This window comes from Maylandia zebra, linkage group LG6 (assembly GCF_041146795.1).
Source record: "Maylandia zebra isolate NMK-2024a linkage group LG6, Mzebra_GT3a, whole genome shotgun sequence".
NCBI classification, from domain to species: Eukaryota; Metazoa; Chordata; class Actinopteri; order Cichliformes; family Cichlidae; genus Maylandia; species Maylandia zebra.
This window is the reverse complement of record NC_135172.1, coordinates 27,343,468-27,365,012: the sequence shown is the minus strand read 5'-3', so window position 1 is coordinate 27,365,012 and position 21,545 is coordinate 27,343,468. Positions and strand designations below refer to the sequence as shown.

Genomic DNA, 21,545 nt, shown 5'->3' with positions numbered 1-21,545 from the left:
TCCTCGTGTCAGCGTTGTTCCCACATCATCATAATTAATGTTGTTCCAGGTTCAACATTGCAAGTGACCAATCACCTCTTGTGACGTCATTCCTTTGCGACTTCGAAATACCCGCCTTCGAGTATTTCGAAATACAAGTGAAGAAGCGAGAAACCGCCGCCTGTCCGCCGAATTTGAAGTCAATTCGCCTGTCCGCCGAATTTGAAGTCAATTTAGGATACTTTCCTTTAATAAATGGTAAGCATTATACATATGTTCCTCACTTGGCTTGCTGTTTGTTTGCTAGCGATAGGCTACTTGACGACAGCATTAGCTAACCAGTGTTCTCTAGACCAGCGTTCCCCAACTTTTTGGGTGTTTCGTGGCCCGGGGGTTGGGTCAGGCAAAATTGCAGTAGCTTCCCTGATCATTTTACAAACATAAGTGAAGAGAATCTGGACTAAAAGGCCTAGACTTATGGTTGTGTACAGTGGCCCCTAGAGAGAAAGCACGTACAAACTCCAAAACACATGCAAATTCCAAAACACATGCAAACTCCAAAACACTTGCAAACTAAAGAACACATGCAAACTCCAAAACACGTACAAACTCCAAAACACTTGCAAAATCCAAAACACTTGCAAACTAAAAAACACATGCAAATTCCAAAACACGTACAAATTCCAAAACACTTGCAAAATCCAAAACACAACGGAAGTGCTCCAGGACGCTAGGGGCAGTGTTGAGCTCGATTTGCAAAATAAACGGCAAGTTTGTCTGTATGGGACGGTCTAGTCTCCGTCGCGCTTCCCAGGTTGCCTAGCAACCATGATACTAACCGCTGGAAACAACTTGGTTTGACAGAAATGAGGGAGAACATATTTTGTTCATTTGTTTGTTTGTTTCTACAAGAGCTTTGTGTGATTTGATAAGTATCTGAGGCTGAGACCACAGGACAGTAAAACATGATTTTTGGGCTTCATTTCTGTACTGAACAGTTATTTCAAGATTAATTAGTAAATAAGAATTAGCTGATGTTGTTCATGAGACTAAAGTCATATCACTTTGGTAATGTAAATATAATATGTAAATGTCCAGTTTTGTTTATTGATCTAAGCCTGAACAGCTACGCGTAGTGTCCAGTAGAGGGCTCTGTTGTTTAGTTAGCGGCAAGCTGCACTTCCAGCTCAGACCGGTTTTTGTGGCGCACATGTCCCAGTAGGCAGCTCTCAATGAAGCGTGAAGCAGCGTGATACCGGACTCTAGCAAAATTAACAATTTGCAGCCCTTGGAATGCGGAGCGAGGTACATGTTTTAAGTTGTATTTGTTTGCTTAACTGATATTTTGTTGTATTTTCTGCATTATTTGAGTTCATATTTGTAATAAGCGTCTAAGAAAATGTATTTTGTGTTTCTGTTTAGTTTTCACGGTGCATTGGTGCACCTCAGCACTGTTAGATTCTGAATGAATCTCAAAGTAAAAATTACTGCACCCGTCGAGGCTCTCTCTATTTCTTCCTTGGTCCGAGGGACTGCTACAGTGAAAACTCGATCGCTGAGTGAAGGCTACTTGCTAGCTCCCATGCCAGATGAGTGCAGCCCGTGCCACGAGGTGGGTCCGTGTGTCAGCTGTGAGATATTTCTACACCAGTCAAGATCATCTTTGCTTCGTCGCCTACCTCCCCTTTGAACTCTGATGGTTACTTTACGAAGGTGCAGGTATTATGCCCATTAAGGACTTTGCTGATAACAAAGTTAAAATGTCTGCACACTAATTCAGAGTTACTTGCCTTAAATATTTTTGTGGTTACAGCCTTAAAGGTATACTGCATTGCACTGAGTAATTACAATCTTTAAATTGTATGGGTTTATTCTTCTTGAAAGTAACGTATATCAGCGGTATTTACAGTTACATTTTGTCTAATATGTGGGTGCTAATCTGTTTATTTATGTGATGTAAACGTCTGATGTGAGCATTGTTTCCAAAAGTAACACTCACGTAAGTTTAAGTCCAGACGTTATCGCATAGAGCAACATACACATTACAGTAACAAAATGTTGAACGCTGCTGAAGAAGCCGACGACTCAGAGCAACAAGGAGTAAGATCCAGCAATCGTGAAAGGCATTTAACTGAAAAGGGTAAAGAAATGCAGGAATATGAGGCAAAGAAAAATGAGAAGGCATTTAACAAAGCTTATGACACTTGGAAGAAGGCAGCTAAAGAAATCAGAACAAAGCTGAAAACTTTCTGCTCACCTGAAGAGCTAAACAATGCCAGTCATGACATAAGAGACAAGCACGCTGTAGTACAACAGCATTATGAACCCATTCGCCGCAGCCAATCCATGACGCCCGACATTGTTAAGCGAATGGATGCTTGTGCAGTGCTTACAACTGACATTTGTGAAGTTGTTGCTAAACGACAGGAAAATATCGATCAGCTCTTTAACGATCGCCTTGAAAAGGAAAGAGTACGAGTGATGTTAAACAAAAGGGACTATGGTTCTGTGTTTGGTGATACAAAAACTGAAACGTCGTTCCCAGAGGGTTCAGTTGCACGCTCAAAGGCAGATTCTACTGGCAGTCGTGAGGTGGAAGCAGAAGCTGAACTTGCAGCCAAAGTGGAACAAGCAAAGGCCACACAAGAAATATTGGCACAGGAAACCAAGATCAGCCAAATGGAAAATGAGTGGAAAATAAAGGAAGTGGAAACAAAGGCAAAGTTGGAGGAGGAAAAGACTAAACTTCAACAGTTAAAGGCAGACAGCGAAGTGAAAGTAGCAGCTGCACGAGTAAGAGCCCTTAGCGCTCAAAATGACATTGAAAGCCATGATCAAGTGTCCTGCTACAACTTAGAAAATTCCGCAAATCTCCCCAACATCGCACCACGGCTCTCTTTAAATCCACAAGCACCAACATTTAGACCTCACAATACTACTCCAGAACGTGAAGAACTTAGCTTAGTTCAAGCCCTCGCCAGCTCTCTTACCCTAAACAGGCTTCCTGTACCTGAGCCCACCATCTTTAGTGGCGACCCCCTAAAGTTTATGGATTGGAAGGTATCCTTTATGGCACTAATTGGTGACAAACCTTTACCTGTGTGTGAGAAAATGTTGTATCTAAAGAGCTATCTTGCAGGTGAAGCACGAAAGGCAGTAGAGGGATATTTTTTCCGCAACAGTGAGCAGGCATACGCAGGCATTTGGAGCGTTTTAGAGGAAAGGTATGGCAGCCCATTTGTTATTCAAAGAGCCTTTAGGGCTAAACTCACAAAATGGCCTAAAATAGCTGCCAATGATCCTAAAGCACTGAGGGAGTTTGCAGATTTTCTCCAAAGCTGTGCAGAGGCTATCCCTCAAGTCAAAGGCCTAGAGATCCTTAATGATTGTGAGGAAAATCACAAGCTTCTAAGAAAACTGCCTGAGTGGATAGTGCAGAGATGGAGCCGCATTGTGGTGGAGGAGCTAGACAAAAGCCAAGACTACCCCAACTTCGCTCGCTTTACAAAGTTCATACAAAATGAAGCTAAAGTAGTTTGCAATCCTGTTGCCTCACCATTCCTAATAAACGAAAGGGCATCAGAAGAGCGGCACGTTAAAAGAGCGAAGGCACTCAGTACTACCATCCAACCAAAGTCTCCACCAATCCCAGTATCTACTTCTAGACCTAAACCCCCATGTTTGTTTTGCAAAGAAGAATCGCACGGCATAGCTAAGTGTCCTGCTTTTGCAGCGAAAACTAGTGATGACAAGAAAGTTTTCATTCAAGAAAATCGTCTCTGCTTCGGGTGTTTGAGAAGGGGTCATGTAACCAAAGAATGCAGAGGACGTCACTCCTGTAGTAAGTGTGGTCGGCGTCACCCCACCTGTCTACACACAGAAAGAGTGAATGAACCTAAAGAAAAGAAAACTGAGGATTCTAAATCCCCAGATGAAGGTGCAAACAAGGAAGTGCATAATGTTATGACTCATGTACTAACAAGGAAACTATCTTCCACATCCAGCATAGTACCAGTATTTGTGTCAGTTGCATCTGAGCCTGAGAAAGAAATACTTACATATGCCCTGCTTGACACCCAGAGTGACTCATCCTTTATTTTAGAGGATTTGGCCTCAGAACTAAATGTAGACGCCCAACCAGTGCAGTTAAAGCTTAGCACCATGACTTCCGTCGACACAGTCGTTGCAAGTAAACTTGCCAACAACTTGCAGGTGCGTGGGTTTGATTCTGAGACTCGTGTCCCAATAGAACACATCTACTCTCGTGACTTTATCCCAGTTGACAAGTCTCATATCCCTACCAAGGAAACGGCACTTCAGTGGCCACACCTTGAAGGCTTAGCTAACAAGTTACAGCCATTACAGAACTGTGAAGTAGGTCTATTGATTGGTTATGACTGCCCATCAGCACTAGCCCCCCTAGAGATCGTCACAGGCAAAATAAACGAACCTTTCGCACAAAGAACCCTACTAGGATGGAGTATTATTGGTTCTGGTAATCCTCACCTAGACAGAGAAGGTAACCAGAGTTATGTGCACAGGATCACAGTCAAAGAAATGCCCATACCATCAGCCACAGAAGTACTCAAAGTCCTAGAGACTGACTTTAATGAGAGAAACTATGAGGATAAGTATGTATCACAGGATGATGTTCGCTTCATACAAATCCTCAGTGATACAATAAAACAAAGACCAGATGGGCACTATGAGATGCCGCTCCCCTTCAAGGGCAATGATCCACCAGCGCTTCCCAACAATAAGAAGTTAGCCACAGTCCGACTGCAACACCTGAAGAAAAGGCTAAAGGCTGATAAACAGTATCATGAACATTACTGTTCCTTTATGAGAGACATTATCAGCAGTGGTGATGCAGAATTAGCCCCCCCTTTGTCTGAAGGCAAGACTGCATGGTACATCCCACACCATGGGGTATATCACCCGAAAAAACCAGCCAAGCTAAGAGTTGTCTTTGACTGTTCAGCAAAATTTCTCGGTGTCTCATTAAACGACACTCTTCTCACAGGTCCAGATATGATCAACTCATTGGTGGGGGTACTCTGTCGTTTCAGAAAGGAAAATGTAGCCATAATCTGTGATATCGAGAGAATGTTCCACCAGTTCTCTGTTTGTCCAGACATGCGCAACTATCTGAGATTTCTGTGGTGGCAGGATGGACAATTAGACAAAGAACCCAGAGAGTACAGAATGGCTGTACATCTATTCGGTGCCAGTTCATCCCCTGGATGTGCTAATTTCGGCCTGAAATATTTGGCACAACAGTGCAGAGCAGACTATCCTAAGGCCTCAGAGTTTGTTGAACAGAACTTTTATGTAGACGATGGTCTAACTAGTGTCCCATCAGTTAAAGAGGCACAAGAACTCATCACCGAAACACAAGCACTTTGTAGACTTGGCGGTCTACATCTGCACAAGTTCAACTCAAACCAAAGTGATGCGCTTTCCCAGCTGGAACCCTCAGACAGAGCAGACACCACAGAACCGCTCGATTTCAAACCTGACACAACAGCTGAAGGCCATGTGCTCGGCATCCAGTGGTCAATCAAAAATGACACTTTCAGTTTCAAAATAAACACTAAGGACCAACCTCCTACTCGCCGGAGCATACTGTCAGTGATCTCATCCCTGTACGACCCACTAGGGTTCGTAGCTCCCTTCACCTTAAGAGGCAAAGGTATCCTACAGGAACTGTGTCGCAGAGGCATTGAATGGGATGACCCCCTTCCTGACAACTTACGCTCACGGTGGGAGGACTGGAAAGATGGGTTGGAAAGACTAAAATCGGTTGCAGTGCCTAGATGTTACCACCCACCAGAACTAACAGACATTGTAAAGGTGGAACTGCACCACTTTTGTGATGCTAGTGATTTAGGATATGGTGCATGCTCCTATATTAGGTACCTCAGCAACGAGAAGGTCCACTGTAGTCTTGTTATGGCTAAGGCAAGAGTCGCACCTACCAAGGTGACAAGTATCCCACGATTAGAACTCTCAGCCGCAGTCACATCAGCCAGAATGAGCAGCATGCTAAAAGCAGAGCTTCAGATGTGCATTAATGAAGAGTTCTTTTGGACTGACTCCCAAGTAGTCTTAGCCTATATTAACAATGAGGCACGACGGTTCCACGTCTTCGTTGCCAACCGTGTTCAGTTAATTAGGCAAACTACGGATCCCAGACAGTGGCACTACATTGACACAGCTCAGAATCCTGCAGATTACGCCTCTAGAGGGCTCAGTGCATCAGAAATCATGTCAACATGTTGGTTGTCTGGTCCAAAGTTTCTGTGGGAACATGACATTTCATATGCACCCAGCCCTTCAGCTGTGTTGTTAGTAGGGGATCCAGAAGTCAAAGCAGTCAAAGCTCTCACAACTCAAACAAGTGAACAAGACAATATTCTCAGCCGTTTGTCAAGGTTTTCAAGCTGGTCAATGCTCCTTAAAGTGGTTGCAAGGATAAAAAGATTGAGATCCAGCAAAGCCCAGTATGGAAACTTTGTAACAGTAGATGAACGGAGAACAGCTGCTGACACAATAATAAAGCTCCTTCAGCAGCAGGCCTTTTCTCAAGAGATGGAAGTGTTGAAGGTGGGAGATAACCTTCCGAGTTCAAGTCCCCTCTTTAGAGTAGATCCAGTGCTAGATCAAGGACTTCTCCGTGTTGGAGGAAGACTGAAGAAGTCAACACTCTGTCAGGGACTTAAGCACCCCATCATCCTCCCAAAAGACCATCACATTACAAAGTTGATCATTGCTCATTTTCATGCACAGATTTGTCATCAAGGTAGAAGCCAAACTCTCATGGAAATCAGATCGAACGGATTTTGGGTGATTGGTGGGAGCAAGGAAGTTGCAAAACTAATAAGTAAATGTGCTCAATGTCGAAAACTAAGACGTTCGCCAGAAGAACAACGCATGTCTGAACTTCCAAAGGAACGAGTTGAAATCTCAGATCCTTTCATGTATTGTGGAATGGACTGTTTCGGACCATTTGTCACAAAACAAGGTCGCAAAGAGCATAAAAGATACGGACTCCTCTTTACATGTCTTTCCTCACGTGCAGTCCACATTGAGATGCTTGAGGATCTTTCTACTGACTCTTTCATCAACGCTCTGAGATGTTTCATCAGCTTAAGAGGAGCTGTTTGTAAGTTGTACAGTGACCAGGGTACAAACTTTATTGGAGCCAAAAATGAGCTAAGCGAGTCTCTTAAACAATGTGACATGGATGCCTTAGAAGCATTCCTTGCCAATAAACAGTGTGAGTTCGTCTTCAATGCCCCATCTGCTAGCCATGCCGGAGGTGTGTGGGAACGACAGATTCGAACCATCCGCAATGTTCTCAATGCCACCATTGCTCAATGCCAAGGCAGGCTGGATGACAGCTCTCTAAGAACTCTATTCTATGAGGCGATGTTTATAGTTAATGGTCGACCACTGAGCGTCGATGGAATCAATGATCCTAAATCTCCTGAACCTCTAACTCCAAATCACCTCATATTGATGAAATCAAAGGTTGCACTGCCTCCACCAGGAAAGTTTGTGAAAGAGGACTTATATGCAAGGAAACGTTGGCGCAGAGTCCAGTATCTCACTGAGCAGTTTTGGAGTAGATGGAAAAGAGAGTACCTTCTGAACATATCTATGAGACAGAAATGGCACGTACCACGTCGAAATCTTAAAGTCAATGACATAGTCATTATCAAAGAAGACATGCTTCCCAGAAATCAGTGGCAACTGGCTCGAGTGGTTGAAGCACCAGAAGAAGATGACGGTTTGGTCCGCAGAGTCAAGCTTCAAGTTGGCGATCGAGGCTTAATAAAGAAGCAGAGAACAGCACACAAACCTCACGTAGTTGAGCGACCTGTTCAAAAGCTTGTAGTTCTATTAGAAAATAACTAATTGATGTTTCAATCAATACTTTCACATCAGGCGTATTTTGCGAAAGTTTATTGATGATGTATTTGAAATTGTGTTCGTTCTTGTAGTAATGTCCATATGTTAAAGCTGGAAATCATGTAAAGAATGTTGTTTGTTATACATGATTTGGTGGGAGTGTAAATGTCCAGTTTTGTTTATTGATCTAAGCCTGAACAGCTACGCGTAGTGTCCAGTAGAGGGCTCTGTTGTTTAGTTAGCGGCAAGCTGCACTTCCAGCTCAGACCGGTTTTTGTGGCGCACATGTCCCAGTAGGCAGCTCTCAATGAAGCGTGAAGCAGCGTGATACCGGACTCTAGCAAAATTAACAATTTGCAGCCCTTGGAATGCGGAGCGAGGTACATGTTTTAAGTTGTATTTGTTTGCTTAACTGATATTTTGTTGTATTTTCTGCATTATTTGAGTTCATATTTGTAATAAGCGTCTAAGAAAATGTATTTTGTGTTTCTGTTTAGTTTTCACGGTGCATTGGTGCACCTCAGCACTGTTAGATTCTGAATGAATCTCAAAGTAAAAATTACTGCACCCGTCGAGGCTCTCTCTATTTCTTCCTTGGTCCGAGGGACTGCTACATAATATGGCCAATATTCTAGTTATTATATTAATCATTATTAGCTATTACAGCAGTGAACATGAACTCTGTGTCAAATACTGAGCTTCAGTACAGATTCAAGTTGCAGCTATTTATATGTCTTATCACCTTAAATCTTCACTCAAAGACAAGTATCTTTGACAGTGCATATATACGTGTATCATATATAAGAGACAAATGTTGTTCCTTCATGTTGGCATTACTAAATTTGGCTCATTGCTTACATATATTTATAAAAAGAAAATGTACAAGCTGTGATAACTGTTTCTGATAAAATGAAGAGTAGACTGATATATGAAATATTCCTTTATTGGGTGAGAAAATCAGACCATGTCATAACTGCTTTAAGTCATACAGAATAGATATCAGAGCCTTAAACAGGCTGGCTTCTGCTAAATGGGTCAAACTGGGCAGAAAGTCTACAAACACATAACATCCTTATAGAATATGATGTAACACTATAGATCAACTTACCTCAGAATATATAAAGCATATAAACAATTACAGCAATATGATGCAACAAACACAGCAGTGCTACTGATCCAAAATACTCAAAGCTTCATAGAACTGGAACAAACATTTATTTTTAGGTCCATTCTGCTGCTGATACATACTTTAGGTTTCTGAATATTACACTTGTTGCTGCCTTTCATAGTGTGTAACTTGAAGGCCCTGAGTACTTTCTCCCACATTGAAAACACTGGAATGATAAAATTATTTGAACATTACCTAATAAGACTGATTCAGGACAGACAATTAGTTATTTTAAACTTTTCTAGCAGTCCTTCACAAACAGGGAACAGTCTGTCTATTCTCTCCATCTGTCAGCTGCTGCTGGTGGATCATCAGGGGTGCAAAGCCTCACAGATGATGTGCAGCAGTGTGTCCCTCAGTCTGTCCTCACTCTGGACACTTGCAGTTGTCACACATGGAAATCAAATGTGTGATAAGCTGCAGGATTCAAACACAAGTGTGACTTATAAACACATGTTCATACTTTTATTCCACAATCAGAGAGAAAGAAACAGAGAGAGAGTGCAGGACAGACAGATAGGTGACAGTCTCAGGTGTATACACTGCTACAAAACAGCACAAAAGAAGGAGGATTTAGTGTTTGTGTTATTACGAAACAAGAGGAGTTCCCAGATGGTACAGTGAACACATGTGTGACTCCTGCGATTAAAGCATCTTTCTTTCAGCTTAACAAGTGAACCGTCAGCTCGTTCAAACACACGTTAAAGTCCGTTTGGCTCGACACCACCGAACAGAGGCAGCAATATAACATAGCTAACATTAACATTGCAGTGAATCCTGCTTGTGCCGTGATATTCAGGACTGCAAACCGAGCAGCATCACTGACTTTCAGCTTGTTGTGTTTGTGGATATATGACTGACTTTAATTATCCACAAAATCATCACAATCTCTGTAAGATTAAGGTCGACTATATATATATTTTTTAAAGTAAAGGCTTTAAAACCAAGTTAATTCTGAAAGTACAGTCATGACTAATGTCACATAACTTTCCCGACATGTGGCCAACAATAATGGTTTAATGTTCTTCATTAAAAAAATATTTGCGCATAAATAAGTGACATAATATTCAGTACTTACTTCTGAAAGTTTACTCTTCCTCCGCTCCGCTTCCACCGTTTTTTTTCGGCAAAATTATCCACACCACCACCGCACTATGAAGTCTGGGATATGTTGGGCCATGAAGGCTACACCGACCCATCCTTAAAATTCAGGGAAATTATGGACGCATTTGAGGGCCGCATTTCGAGCAGCCTTTGAATTGGGAAAGCCTTCTCTTGTCGCTGTGACGTAATCGGCCTTAAAATGCGGCCTTTAAGGCTGCAAACCCCAAATCCGGTCATTGGTACTTCCTGGCTTGTGTAGTTACTAGGTAACAAAAGCTCAACACTGCCCCTAGCGTCCTGGAGCACTTCCGTTGTGTTTTGGAATTTGCATGTGTTTTTGAGTTTGCAAGTGTTTTGGAATTTGTACGTGTTTTGGAATTTGCACGTGTTTTGGAATTTGCATGTGTTTTTTAGTTTGCAAGTGTTTTGGATTTTGCATGTGTTTTGGAGTTTGTACGTGTTTTGGAGTTTGCATGTGTTTTTTAGTTTGCAAGTGTTTTGGAATTTGCATGTGTTTTTGAGTTTGCAAGTGTTTTGGAATTTGTACGTGTTTTGGAATTTGCACGTGTTTTGGAATTTGCATGTGTTTTTTAGTTTGCAAGTGTTTTGGAATTTGCATGTGTTTTTTAGTTTGCAAGTGTTTTGGAATTTGCATGTGTTTTTGAGTTTGCAAGTGTTTTGGAATTTGTACGTGTTTTGGAATTTGCACGTGTTTTGGAATTTGCATGTGTTTTTTAGTTTGCAAGTGTTTTGGATTTTGCATGTGTTTTGGAGTTTGTACGTGTTTTGGAGTTTGCATGTGTTTTTTAGTTTGCAAGTGTTTTGGAGTTTGCATGTGTTTTGGAATTTGCATGTGTTTTGGAGTTTGCAAGTGTTTTGGAGTTTGTACGTGCTTTGTCTCTAGGGGCCACCGTAGGGTCCATAGCTGTGACACTGGACACGAGTTCTTGATTCTATGGAGATTAACAGTAATCCAGAAATCTACAAATTTGTCCTGGTACATTGCGTAAATGTTGTCCCAGGGACATCGCGTAAATGTTGTCCCTGGTACATTGCGTAAATGTTGTCCCAGGGACATCGCGTAAATGTTGTCCCTGGGACATCGTGTAAATGTTGTCCCAGGGACATCGTGTAAATGTTGTCCCTGGGACATCGTGTAAATGTTGTCCCTGGGACATCGCGTAGATGTTGTCCCTGGGACATTGTGTAAATGTTGTCCCAGGGACATCGTGTAAATGTTGTCCCAGGGACATCGTGTAAATGTTGTCCCTGGGACATTGCGTAGATGTTGTCCCTGGGACATCGTGTAAATGTTGTCCCTGGGACATCGTGTAAATGTTGTCCCAGGGACATCGTGTAAATGTTGGCCCTGGGACATCATGTAGAAGTTGCCCTGGGACATCATGTTAAAGTTGCCAGAGACATACCATATGAAAGTTTAGCTTCTTTTAGCCCCTGTTTGTTTTATATATATATATATATATATATATATATATATATAATTTTTTTTTTTTTTTTTAATATTATATTTAATATTTACATTGTATTGCAAAAAACCCCAAAACAAGTTAAAATGAATTAATGAATATTGACTAATTAAACCTTCGTTATTTTTCCACCAGAAATGGACGATATAATTAGAAGAAGTGTTCTGAATGACGAAAAAAAAAGAACTGGAAAAGACACACAACTTTGTGTGCATGTGTCACAATGCCAGGAGGACCCATTCAGTGTTGTGTTAGAAAAATTGAACTCATTAACCCTTCATGGACATTATAAATGTTTAAATGTTGCCTCAGGTAAAGACAGGAAAAGAGACTATTACAAATTCAACTGCATCAGAGCTGGGAAAAAAAGTCGAAACAGCTACAGAGCAGTGGGCTGTAAGGCCTATGTTTCATTTAAAGTACTCAAATGTTGGAAAGACCACACAGTCATCGTGCAGCGTACATATGATAAGCATGATGGGCATGATCCTTCGGACCCAAAAGACACACATTTCAACAATATTTCCAGTGATTTGAGGAGGAAGATTGAGGAACTGCTTTCCCTTGGAACTAAGCCAGCCATCATACTAACCGAAGGTCATAAATGGGCCAAAGAACATGGACACAGAGATCTTCACAACAGAGAGCATTTTGTCACACCACGTGACATTGACAGTGTTAGAACCTGCATGATGAGGAAGAAGCACTTTAACTGTGGAGACAGTCAAAGTGTACATACCTTACTTAATGGAAAACATCAAGAACATGTTCTCTTCTATCAACCATACACATCTGACCAAGAACTAATGATTGTTTTGCAGACACCTGTAATGAAATCAAACATGGAGAACTATGCAAAACAGTTAGTATTTGTTGACACCACGCACTGCGTTAACCAGTATTCATTTCCCTTATTCACACTTGTTGTAAGAGATGATCATGGGCATGGAGTCCCTGTGGCCTATGCTATTGTCAGCAACGAAAGTCAGAAAACCCTGGAAACTGTTCTTGGAATAGTTTGTGAGCATTTCCCAACTTCCCCGAGGTAAATAATACATTGACAGCTATTAATTTTGAAATAATTCCTTTTCAAAAAAGTTATAACATGCCAGAATGTAATGCTATAGCTGCAGCATGGGCTGCAAAAAACTTTCCTTTCCAGTTGTTAAAGTTATTCTTATAGGCTGTATGCAGTATTTTATATATCTACTTGTGAGTTGAAATGTTTAATTTGGCATTGAAGTGGTGCTTTGAGATAGCAAAAACATTTTCATACTGTTTAATCTCATTTAGTGTTTTCTTTTTTTCTGTAGAGCATTTATGGTTGACAAAGACTTTGCGGAAATAAATGCTTTGCAGAAGGTTTTTCCAGAGTCAGCTATCCTTCTATGCTGGTACCATGTCTTGCAGGTAAACCACATTGTTTTCTTTTCACGTTGTCTAAGATGCACCTGAAACACATTTTTACAACAGGGTCCTATTGTTATGATTTGCCTCATTGTGATATTCACCTACTCAGGTTAATGAATATAAAGGGATAAAATGTTGAGTGACTATGTCCATCCATTTAAGACCACAGTGCACTCATCTTCTGGTGGCTGCTTCCCAAAGCTCTTTTTGACATTTAAAAATATGTTTGCCTGGTTGATTTCTGTAATGCACAGGTCCCCTTGTCCAGTGAGTGACAAAGTTATTTTTGGACGTCAGCTTTCTTTTATGCTTTTTGTACAGCTGCTCCTCTGTCTCTCTCTCCAGATTAACTTTTTTTCTCTTACATTCACAGGCTGTTAATCGATGGCTTTCAAAATCAGAGTCCAGGGTCCATGGGCTTTCTAACACCCAAAAGAGAAATGAAATCATTTCTTTCTTTTGTAAGCTGAAAGCTTGCACATCTGTAAGTGTAATTTGTCTATTTCACATTTTGATTTCTTGATTACACTAAGAGCATAATAACTTTCAGTTGCTAAAAAAAGTTACAGAGAGATACAAAATAGATTTTTGAAACAATTTCTAAAACTGGCTTCTTATCTTGCTTATCAAAACAAGTACTTAAGCTGTGCAGACCATCATTGTGTCACCCACTGTGCAGTAGAACTTGTGAGTGGGATTCTTTCACAGACAGATGCTGAAACCAAATATGCTTATAGGTTTAGTGTTCCTTCTTAGCCATTGTAAGGGAAGAAATAATTGCTTCTTAATACAAAAACACGACCTATTATTAATAACTTAAAATTCTTAATGTTATTCAATAAAAGGAAAAGGGCTTCAATACATAATATTAAAGATTTCAATAGGTCTGTTAAATGGATTGAAATATATTCTGTTGCATCCAATTCTCTTAGGAGGACAACTTTAAAGCCACATCAGCAGAGTTCTGCCAGACATTTAAGCAATACCCTTTGGTGTGCCAGTATTTTCAGAAGCACTGGGAAGGCATTGGCCACATGTGGTGTGACTACGGCCGTCGCTTCAGTCACGCTCGTTCTGAAACAAACAATGTGATTGAAAGGTATGATTTATTATTTTGACCTCATTCGATTGTATTGCTGAAAAAAAGATATTATGCTTTAATCCAAGAGGCTAAACTGAGTAGGTTCTTCATGTCATTGCCAGAACAGGTTTTAGGCAAATCCTTTAAATTCTAGCAGCGTTTTTTATGTTATCACAACAAAAAACAGAGTAGGTGGATTTGCCTAAATCAGCTAAACCGGCACAGAGCATTCCTTTATAAAAGACGTGTGCAATAGGTATTCCAATTTTTAAAAAAATAATACAGTCTTGATTAAAACTTTAAATTCCTTCAATTACAGTTACTAATCATTTCAAATAACTGTTTTTCAGATTTTTCCACCGCCTGAAATACCAGTTTTTATCTGGGTACAAGAATAGGCGTCTGGATGATCTGATTGAAGTGCTCCTAGGGAAGGCCGACGACTACTTCTCAGTCATAAAAACCCTGCAAGATGTGGGCCGCATGAAAAACAGGTTTGCTGACACCTTGTCTCAAGTTTCAGACTCTGCTTCAAGACTGATGGAAAGTGGTTGGGCTCTTAAAATTACAGTCAAGAACAGCCATGGAGTTAATGCATATCAAGTCCCATCTGAGTCAAGAGAAGACATAGTGTATGAAGTCTGCCCTGTTGAGTCCTACTGCAACTGTACATATGGCTTACGAGGACTTCTTTGCAAGCATCTAGTGTTACTTGCAAAATTAGCAGAGGTTGACAATGACATCTATCCAAACATGGAAACAGACATTTCTACCTTGGCAAGAATTGCAGTGAAAGAAAGGCATTACTTTGTACACTGTGAGGACTTGAAAGTGATAAAAATGCCAAGTTTGTTTGGAAATCTGTGTTTTTTTGCATCGGCTGAAACACTTCAGTGCACTTGTTGTACGTTCTCTCACTATAACACATGTGCTTGCTTGTAGCCATTTTAAACAAATGAAAAACTCTCTGAAAAGTCCTCTATCAACTTTGAATGACACTCCTGTAGTTGAAAGCACAGACAAAAAATGCACAGAAGATGCGGTTGGAAAACTAAACGCTGTTTTAGACACAGTTAAACAGTGGGCATTCATTCCAGAGGGTATTACTGCAATAATAGATGAACTGCATACAAATGTCTTAAAAACAAAACAAGTAGGCAAAAGTATATGCCAGTACGAAATAAAGACGACAGATAATGCACGCAAAATTAGGCCATTGTATTCTAGCAAGAAACGTTCGGCCAGCATCGACATTCCAACAGTCTGTGAAAATGAATGTGAACAGTCGATAACCACTGAAAGAGAGACATCCTCTGGAGAAAATGAAAACCTTTTGGAATACAAAACAAAAAAGAGAAGAGTTAAAGCTAAGTATATGCACAAGTAGACTTTTGTGTGACATTTCAAAGGGACTGCATCCATTACTTCTGTTTATTGAAACCTAAAGCTGAATAGCTGTCTTAACTTTCTGCCAAGGAACAGTTGAAAAGAAATTGTTTGCTCTCTCAAGCAGTTGTTATTTATGTGTGTTATTCATTACTTTGGCTTGGTTGCTGTTTTTGATACAAATTCATCTGTGCCCATTGTAATATTTTCATATGTTACTATTTTTATATTGCTATGCATTATAAATAAAGGATTACTTATTACTATTAAAGGTCTGCATTTGTAATTGTTGGTATTATTTATAAAATATGCGCTCTTAAGTTTTTTGCTCCATAAAACGATACCTGTCACTTTTTGGACATAGAGTATCAGCTGTTGAGAACCCCCGGCTCATACAAAATAGAAGTAAGAGGTTTCAACATCCAGCCTTTTTATGATTAAATACAAAGTGTAATAACAGAGTTATTGGGGTGTGATTTTGTCTTAAGTATAAGTTTAATAGTAATGAGTAAGAAAATATAGCCAGAATAATGGAATGAGACTAACACCTGACCTCACACTGAGATTTGGTATGAAGTGGCATGTTTGTGCTAATGCTGACATTGGGGCTCAGAGTTCCTCCGTGTGTATATATTTGTGAACGTTAACTTGGCTAATGTCCAAGGGTTTGACTGCTTTCCTGTTGGATTGTATCACAAAGAACAGGGATAAGAGCACCAGTGGCCGTGCACACCCTCATCTCTCTCCTTCACCCGATCATTAGTGTTGGAAACCGGCATTAGCTCAGAGTAGATTAGACTTCAGTATAGTGCAAGTGATTTGATTTTATGATTATTTGATTCAGTTTTTTCTGTGTTCAAGCTCAATTACTTTAATAAAATATGTTGAATTCAAACAAATAAATAAACAAATAAACTGTGGACATTACCCTTTTAAACCTTTCTGAAACAAGACAGGTAAAAACCAGCGTATAAAAGTTTACATAGGTATAAATAGCTCTAACACTTTACTCCAGCCTGGCGTCCACACATGTGGACATCACATTTTGGGTTATTTAGACCAAAATACTAAATCTTGATCAACAAGTGCCTGATATACAGTTACGAGGACATTATACTGCAACTGTTCTATCGAAATTTCAAATGAATGTCCTCATATGTGGCTCTCATTTTTCTCAGAAACAAAAATTAGGTAAAAAAACAAAACAAAAAAAAAACCTGGTAATTCTTTCTTTTTACATTCATCGGGTTCCAATCGGCCCAAATATCAAAGAGAAATTAAAAATGCATGCCATGGAAGATTTCGGGTCTTAGGGGGTTAAAATGACCAGACCCCTCCGGCCTGTTTTCCAGGCCACTAAATTAAACCCAGTCAATTACCAATTGCACAGAATAAAAACCTACGAGGTCCACTAATAGTCCAAAAGTCCAAATCTTTAATAGAAAAGACAGGCAGAACTCAAACAATAATCCAAACGAGGAGCATATACACACACTGGAAAGTAAATAATTATAAGTTATTAAATCAGACTAATTAAATACAGTAAAACTAATAAGGGAAGACGAACACACGGGAAATAAAAATAACAGTGTAAACATACCAAAACTCAAAATAAAACAGGAAAGCTACTACAAACCGAGTGTGACACAATTACATTCATATTGAAACATATGTGATAATTTTCTTTCTTTGTAGCATTTTTAAGATATGTGCTAGAACAGTCATTATGCTGTTTGGATTAGGAACCAATCATTTTTGCCAAATAGTTAACACAAACTTAGAACAACAATGAACAATTTTCAAGATTCTGATTTACAGAACAAACAAAAGTCACAAAAGGTTTCATTATTTAAGAGACAAGATCAAGTTTTTCCACACAGGAATGAAATGACAGAATCCAGTGCAGCGGGGCCAAAGGTGTGTGTCAGCAAACTGAAGGTTGAGGAATCAGTCAGCTCATGTTTAAGATTGTGTTGGATTTTGAGAAGAGTCTGTCTGTTATTAGAAAGTAAGATTAACAATGTTACACCAATAACCCAAATACGGGGAAATGACAAATAATACCAAAAAAGATACAACTTTCATATTGTTTTACTAACTTACTTTGTCATATCAGCACTTGAATGGTCGATGCCTTTACAGACCATGTCTGTTGTGACATCGCAGGCCAATCTTCCGGCAAACCCGAGGGCTAGCTCCCCAGCCTCCTCTTCACTCAGAACACTAAACACTGTTACTTTAGTTTTGGCCTTCTTAGGCCTGTCAAGAATCATTGCGGGCAGTTTGGCTTTACGACCCTAAAAAAGAAAAAGTGCAAACACCAAAAGAGCAGAGAGAGACACACACACACACGCGCACAAAGTTAAATGCTTTTGTTTACATGGTGTAATTGTGTATATGTTGCAGCAAAGGCACAATTTCCAGCCACATTGTCACTTCATTGATACGAGTAACCCGGATTTATTTCAGGTGACATCAAAATCACGAAATGTATACCTACCCCAATCAAACCTCTGAAAACATGAACTGACATGTTCTCTGCGTTGATTCTGCGCTTGATCTCGTCTTCTGTTATTGTGTAGGTTTTCTTTTTTGAGCTTGGTACAGATAAGCGACCATGCACTCTGTAAACTGTACTAGTTCCTTCTGAATCAGTTTGGAATTCTGTATCTGCATCGATCCTGTCAACATCATCAGCAGCAGCATTATCTGTACTCAGACTTGTGCCGTATACTTCTGCTTCTTTTTCGTTGTCTTCAGTCTGTGTACCTTCATCTCTTTCAGTCTGTGTACCTTCATCTCTGACTGTCAGTCTTCCTATCTCACTGTTACTTGTCGATTTGCTGCAGATGTTCTCTCCCTTAGGAACTTTTCCTTTGTCATTCGCTGCCTGATGCTTTCCCTGATGACATTCTTCACTGGCTACTTCTATTGCTCCTCCTGTATAGCCACCTACTATGGTGCACAACTCCTTTCCCTCTGCTGTGCTGCACTGTGCTGTTACATAAAGAAGAATGATATAAACAGCACTATATCAATTTAATTGTGAAGAGAAATCCCCACAATATGACACAGTTATGTCTAAAATAGTTTTGTGTAAAAAATGGATCTTGAAACGTCCACTTTAATTACACAGTCCTGGTGTGCAAAGGCAAAATTACGAAAACAAATTTCACTTTAAACATTTTTGGACATTGTTTAGTTATATTGTGACTTACTCTCACAGAAGATACAGATGCCACAAACAGACTTTGAACAACGCATGTGCTTGTATGCACCACATTTCTGGCACTGCACCTGTGAATTAAAAAAAAAGAAAGAAGAAGAAATAAACAAACAAAAAACAAATGAACAAAGTCCATTATATAAACAATCTATATGGCTAAGGACATGTCATAGTGTACCCGGTCTTTGGCTGCAATCACACACCAGCACTGACTGCACTTCCTAGTTCGATCTGCAAAATATAATTTGTTTAAGTACAAGTTACATTTTCCAATGTTAGAGAAAAAGAAGGCAGCTAATTGTATCTTTACCTATTGAGGAAAATAAGTAGTGGCAAAGTCGGGACCTGAGCTTTGTGATTTCAGTGTTGTACTCCTCCACTTGTGTTTTACCGTCAATGAGAGATTGGGCAAACTAATAATTGACGAAGAGGAGAAAAAAAAAAAAAGAACAAAAAGAATTAGATTAACAAAGAAATGTTTGTTTGTTTTTAACCCCCCCCCCCCCCGAGGAGAAAAAAAAACAAACAAAAAAAACAAAAAAAAAACAAAACAGAGCAACCAAAGCAAAGCATTGCTGCTGAAATGGTTCAATCTACAAAAAAAATTGAGATTTTACCATCCTGCCTCTAAGGCTTTAAAAACTGAATAGGCAAAAATGTAAACATTACTTATATAGGTTAAAGCTATAGTTTTCAGTACCATTATGACATGCACTCCACATGAGTTCCCATCCTGTTGATGTGGGTGGCTCACATGTGACAAGGTCCACTCTCCAGCGCAGCCTCTTGCTGAAGCAAATGAGCTGAGAGATCGCAGTTATTACAAATAAAAAGCATATAGAGAAATCAATAACCACGTTCGGTAATGATTTCAATTAAATTAAATATGTTATGTTAAATATGTTAATTAATTACCTCCAGTTTTTCAACACCGCACTTTTTCTGACCTCCGACTCGCCAAATGAATTCATATAGACTATGGTCCTCTTGGGTATGTCACAAAACTGTTTTGTAAAAAGATGGATATGGTAGGCTTGGGCCTTGAGCTTTCCTAATGAGGGACACTGAAAAGTATCATGCACTAGAGAGAGTGCAAAATCTGTGCAACTTACAAACAAGGTCCAGTGGCTGCCGTTTTCCCAGACAGGCTCCAATCAATTTCTCATACATCTGAAAGATGTTTTTCTGGAAATAAAAAGAATGTGACAAGTATGTTTTTCTGTCAAGAATGACACTGCAAAACTGCGAAAGCTTGTCAGGTGAGACTTGTAATTAATTCTGCAGATACACAAACATATAGAAAGTGTCATTTTTTGTTTACATTAATTAATTTCTATAGTGTGTACAAAACAAATCAAGACCACAGACTCAACACGCACCACTCAATTTTTGGTGTTCTTTATCAGTTGGCCAAGACAGAAATGTTTTAATCTGTGTGCATTGCTTTTGAACAAGTCTTTACACAGAAAAGGTTTCAGAAAGGTATTTTTCAGGTTCTTCTGACAAGGCTTCAATTTTGGAAAATGCTGTTTGTTTATAGTGGCAACTTATAAACCCTTTGTGATAAGAACATAGTTACCACAGTCCAAGTCATACCTTCAAAAAGTATGCACTTTGTGCTCTTGTGGACCCATCCAAAATTTTTCCAGTGATTTGGCTTGGTATTGGATAAATGTGAGGGAAATTCTATAAAAATAACATAAATACACCTATGTTTTCAAATACATTACAAAAAACGTAAACATGCTATGTCATTATGATCAAACAAGCTTTTCAACATACCTCACACTGCAAATAGATTAGGCCATCTATTACCTTATAAAACAAATAAATAAATACATATAAATAAAAACAGAACTAAGGAATACGATTCATTAAGTAAATTGTACAATAAAGTGTATTTAAAGCAGAATTTAACATTAGTTTTATGACAACATAAAAGGATTTTTATGTCAAGAGGTACCTCATCTGAAATGTTAGTCTGGTCAAACAGGGATTTCAAACTTGAAATACCAATAGAGTTTGGTCCAGCTACTCCCACAAGGTAATCTGTGAGAAAGCATATGCTGTAGTCAACAGATATCATTTTCTTTTTGCATGCTGCAACCATCATCCATTTCAGTCTTCTAGGAGCTTTGTCTGGTTGTAGTTCTTTTTTCTCCTCCTCTCCCCTCATCTATTAATTAAATTGTTTTCTGACCTTCCTAACTGTTTCCGACCTGTCTTCCCAATGTGATGTTTAAGCAATATATGTATGGTCAGAATCACATTGCATGTGATAATAAAAGGCTTGATTGGTTGATTATTCAACATGAGTTGACATTTACCTGACATTGTGAAGGAGTCACAGTTTCTGTAAGGGTGTAAGAACATAACATGTGGATTTGTTACACTTCTTTTTCACAAGTTAATAACAATCAATAATTTTCATTCCATTATTAACAAGCTATCACACGATGTCCCAGGGACAACATCTACGCGATGTCGTCCCAGGGACAACATCTAAGGTGATTGGTCACTTGCAATGTTGAACCTGGAACAACATTAATTATGATGATGTGGGAACAATGCTGACACGAGGAAATCAGATCGTCCGTAATGGACTAATCACTTGATTCAGGTGTGTTGACCCAGGACACCGGCCCTTGAGGCCTGGAATTAGCGCCTGTTCTACACGAACTCAATGATTGAAGTCAAAGAGGGTCCACTGTGATTTTTATTTTGTCATGTACTTTTTCAATGGTTGATCCTCACATTAAAGTTTCCTTTTTTTAAATAAAGTTTGTGTGC

General features: G+C 39.5%; 3 protein-coding genes across 8 annotated transcripts; 2 read left to right on the top strand and 1 right to left on the bottom strand.

Moving 5' to 3' along the window:
• Positions 1 to 1,066: 1,066 nt before the first annotated feature.
• Positions 1,067 to 7,899, top strand: LOC111500703 (uncharacterized). Its single transcript, XM_024802806.2, has 3 exons — positions 1,067 to 1,284; positions 1,402 to 5,968; positions 7,061 to 7,899. Exons 2-3 carry the CDS (start codon positions 2,035 to 2,037, stop codon positions 7,897 to 7,899), a joined length of 4,773 nt encoding a protein of 1,590 aa, XP_024658574.2. The 5' UTR covers positions 1,067 to 1,284; positions 1,402 to 2,034.
• LOC106675086 (uncharacterized) lies at positions 5,270 to 15,815 on the top strand. 2 transcript variants are annotated; one of them, XM_076884989.1, is made up of 6 exons: positions 5,270 to 8,273; positions 11,788 to 12,697; positions 12,966 to 13,062; positions 13,436 to 13,546; positions 13,995 to 14,161; positions 14,494 to 15,815. In XM_076884989.1, exons 2-6 carry the CDS (start codon positions 11,790 to 11,792, stop codon positions 15,083 to 15,085), a joined length of 1,875 nt encoding a protein of 624 aa, XP_076741104.1. In that variant the 5' UTR covers positions 5,270 to 8,273; positions 11,788 to 11,789; the 3' UTR covers positions 15,086 to 15,815. The 2 variants fall into 2 exon arrangements, with proteins under 2 accessions (XP_076741104.1, XP_076741105.1); XM_076884990.1 differs by having other exon boundaries at positions 11,788 to 13,062.
• On the bottom strand, positions 14,075 to 21,189 carry LOC112435015 (uncharacterized). 5 transcript variants are annotated; one of them, XM_076884995.1, is made up of 12 exons: positions 21,083 to 21,189; positions 20,719 to 20,804; positions 20,538 to 20,570; positions 20,352 to 20,441; positions 19,868 to 19,940; positions 19,671 to 19,759; positions 19,456 to 19,558; positions 19,066 to 19,168; positions 18,934 to 18,986; positions 18,748 to 18,826; positions 17,633 to 17,826; positions 16,996 to 17,524 (listed from the first exon to the last, which is right to left on the bottom strand). In XM_076884995.1, exons 6-11 carry the CDS (start codon positions 19,724 to 19,726, stop codon positions 17,819 to 17,821), a joined length of 402 nt encoding a protein of 133 aa, XP_076741110.1. In that variant the 5' UTR covers positions 19,727 to 19,759; positions 19,868 to 19,940; positions 20,352 to 20,441; positions 20,538 to 20,570; positions 20,719 to 20,804; positions 21,083 to 21,189; the 3' UTR covers positions 16,996 to 17,524; positions 17,633 to 17,818. The 5 variants fall into 5 exon arrangements, with proteins under 5 accessions (XP_076741109.1, XP_076741110.1, XP_076741106.1 ...); XM_076884994.1 differs by lacking the exons at positions 16,996 to 17,524; positions 17,633 to 17,826 and adding an exon at positions 14,075 to 14,136; XM_076884991.1 differs by lacking the exons at positions 16,996 to 17,524; positions 17,633 to 17,826 and adding an exon at positions 17,924 to 18,526.
• Positions 21,190 to 21,545: the final 356 nt, after the last annotated feature.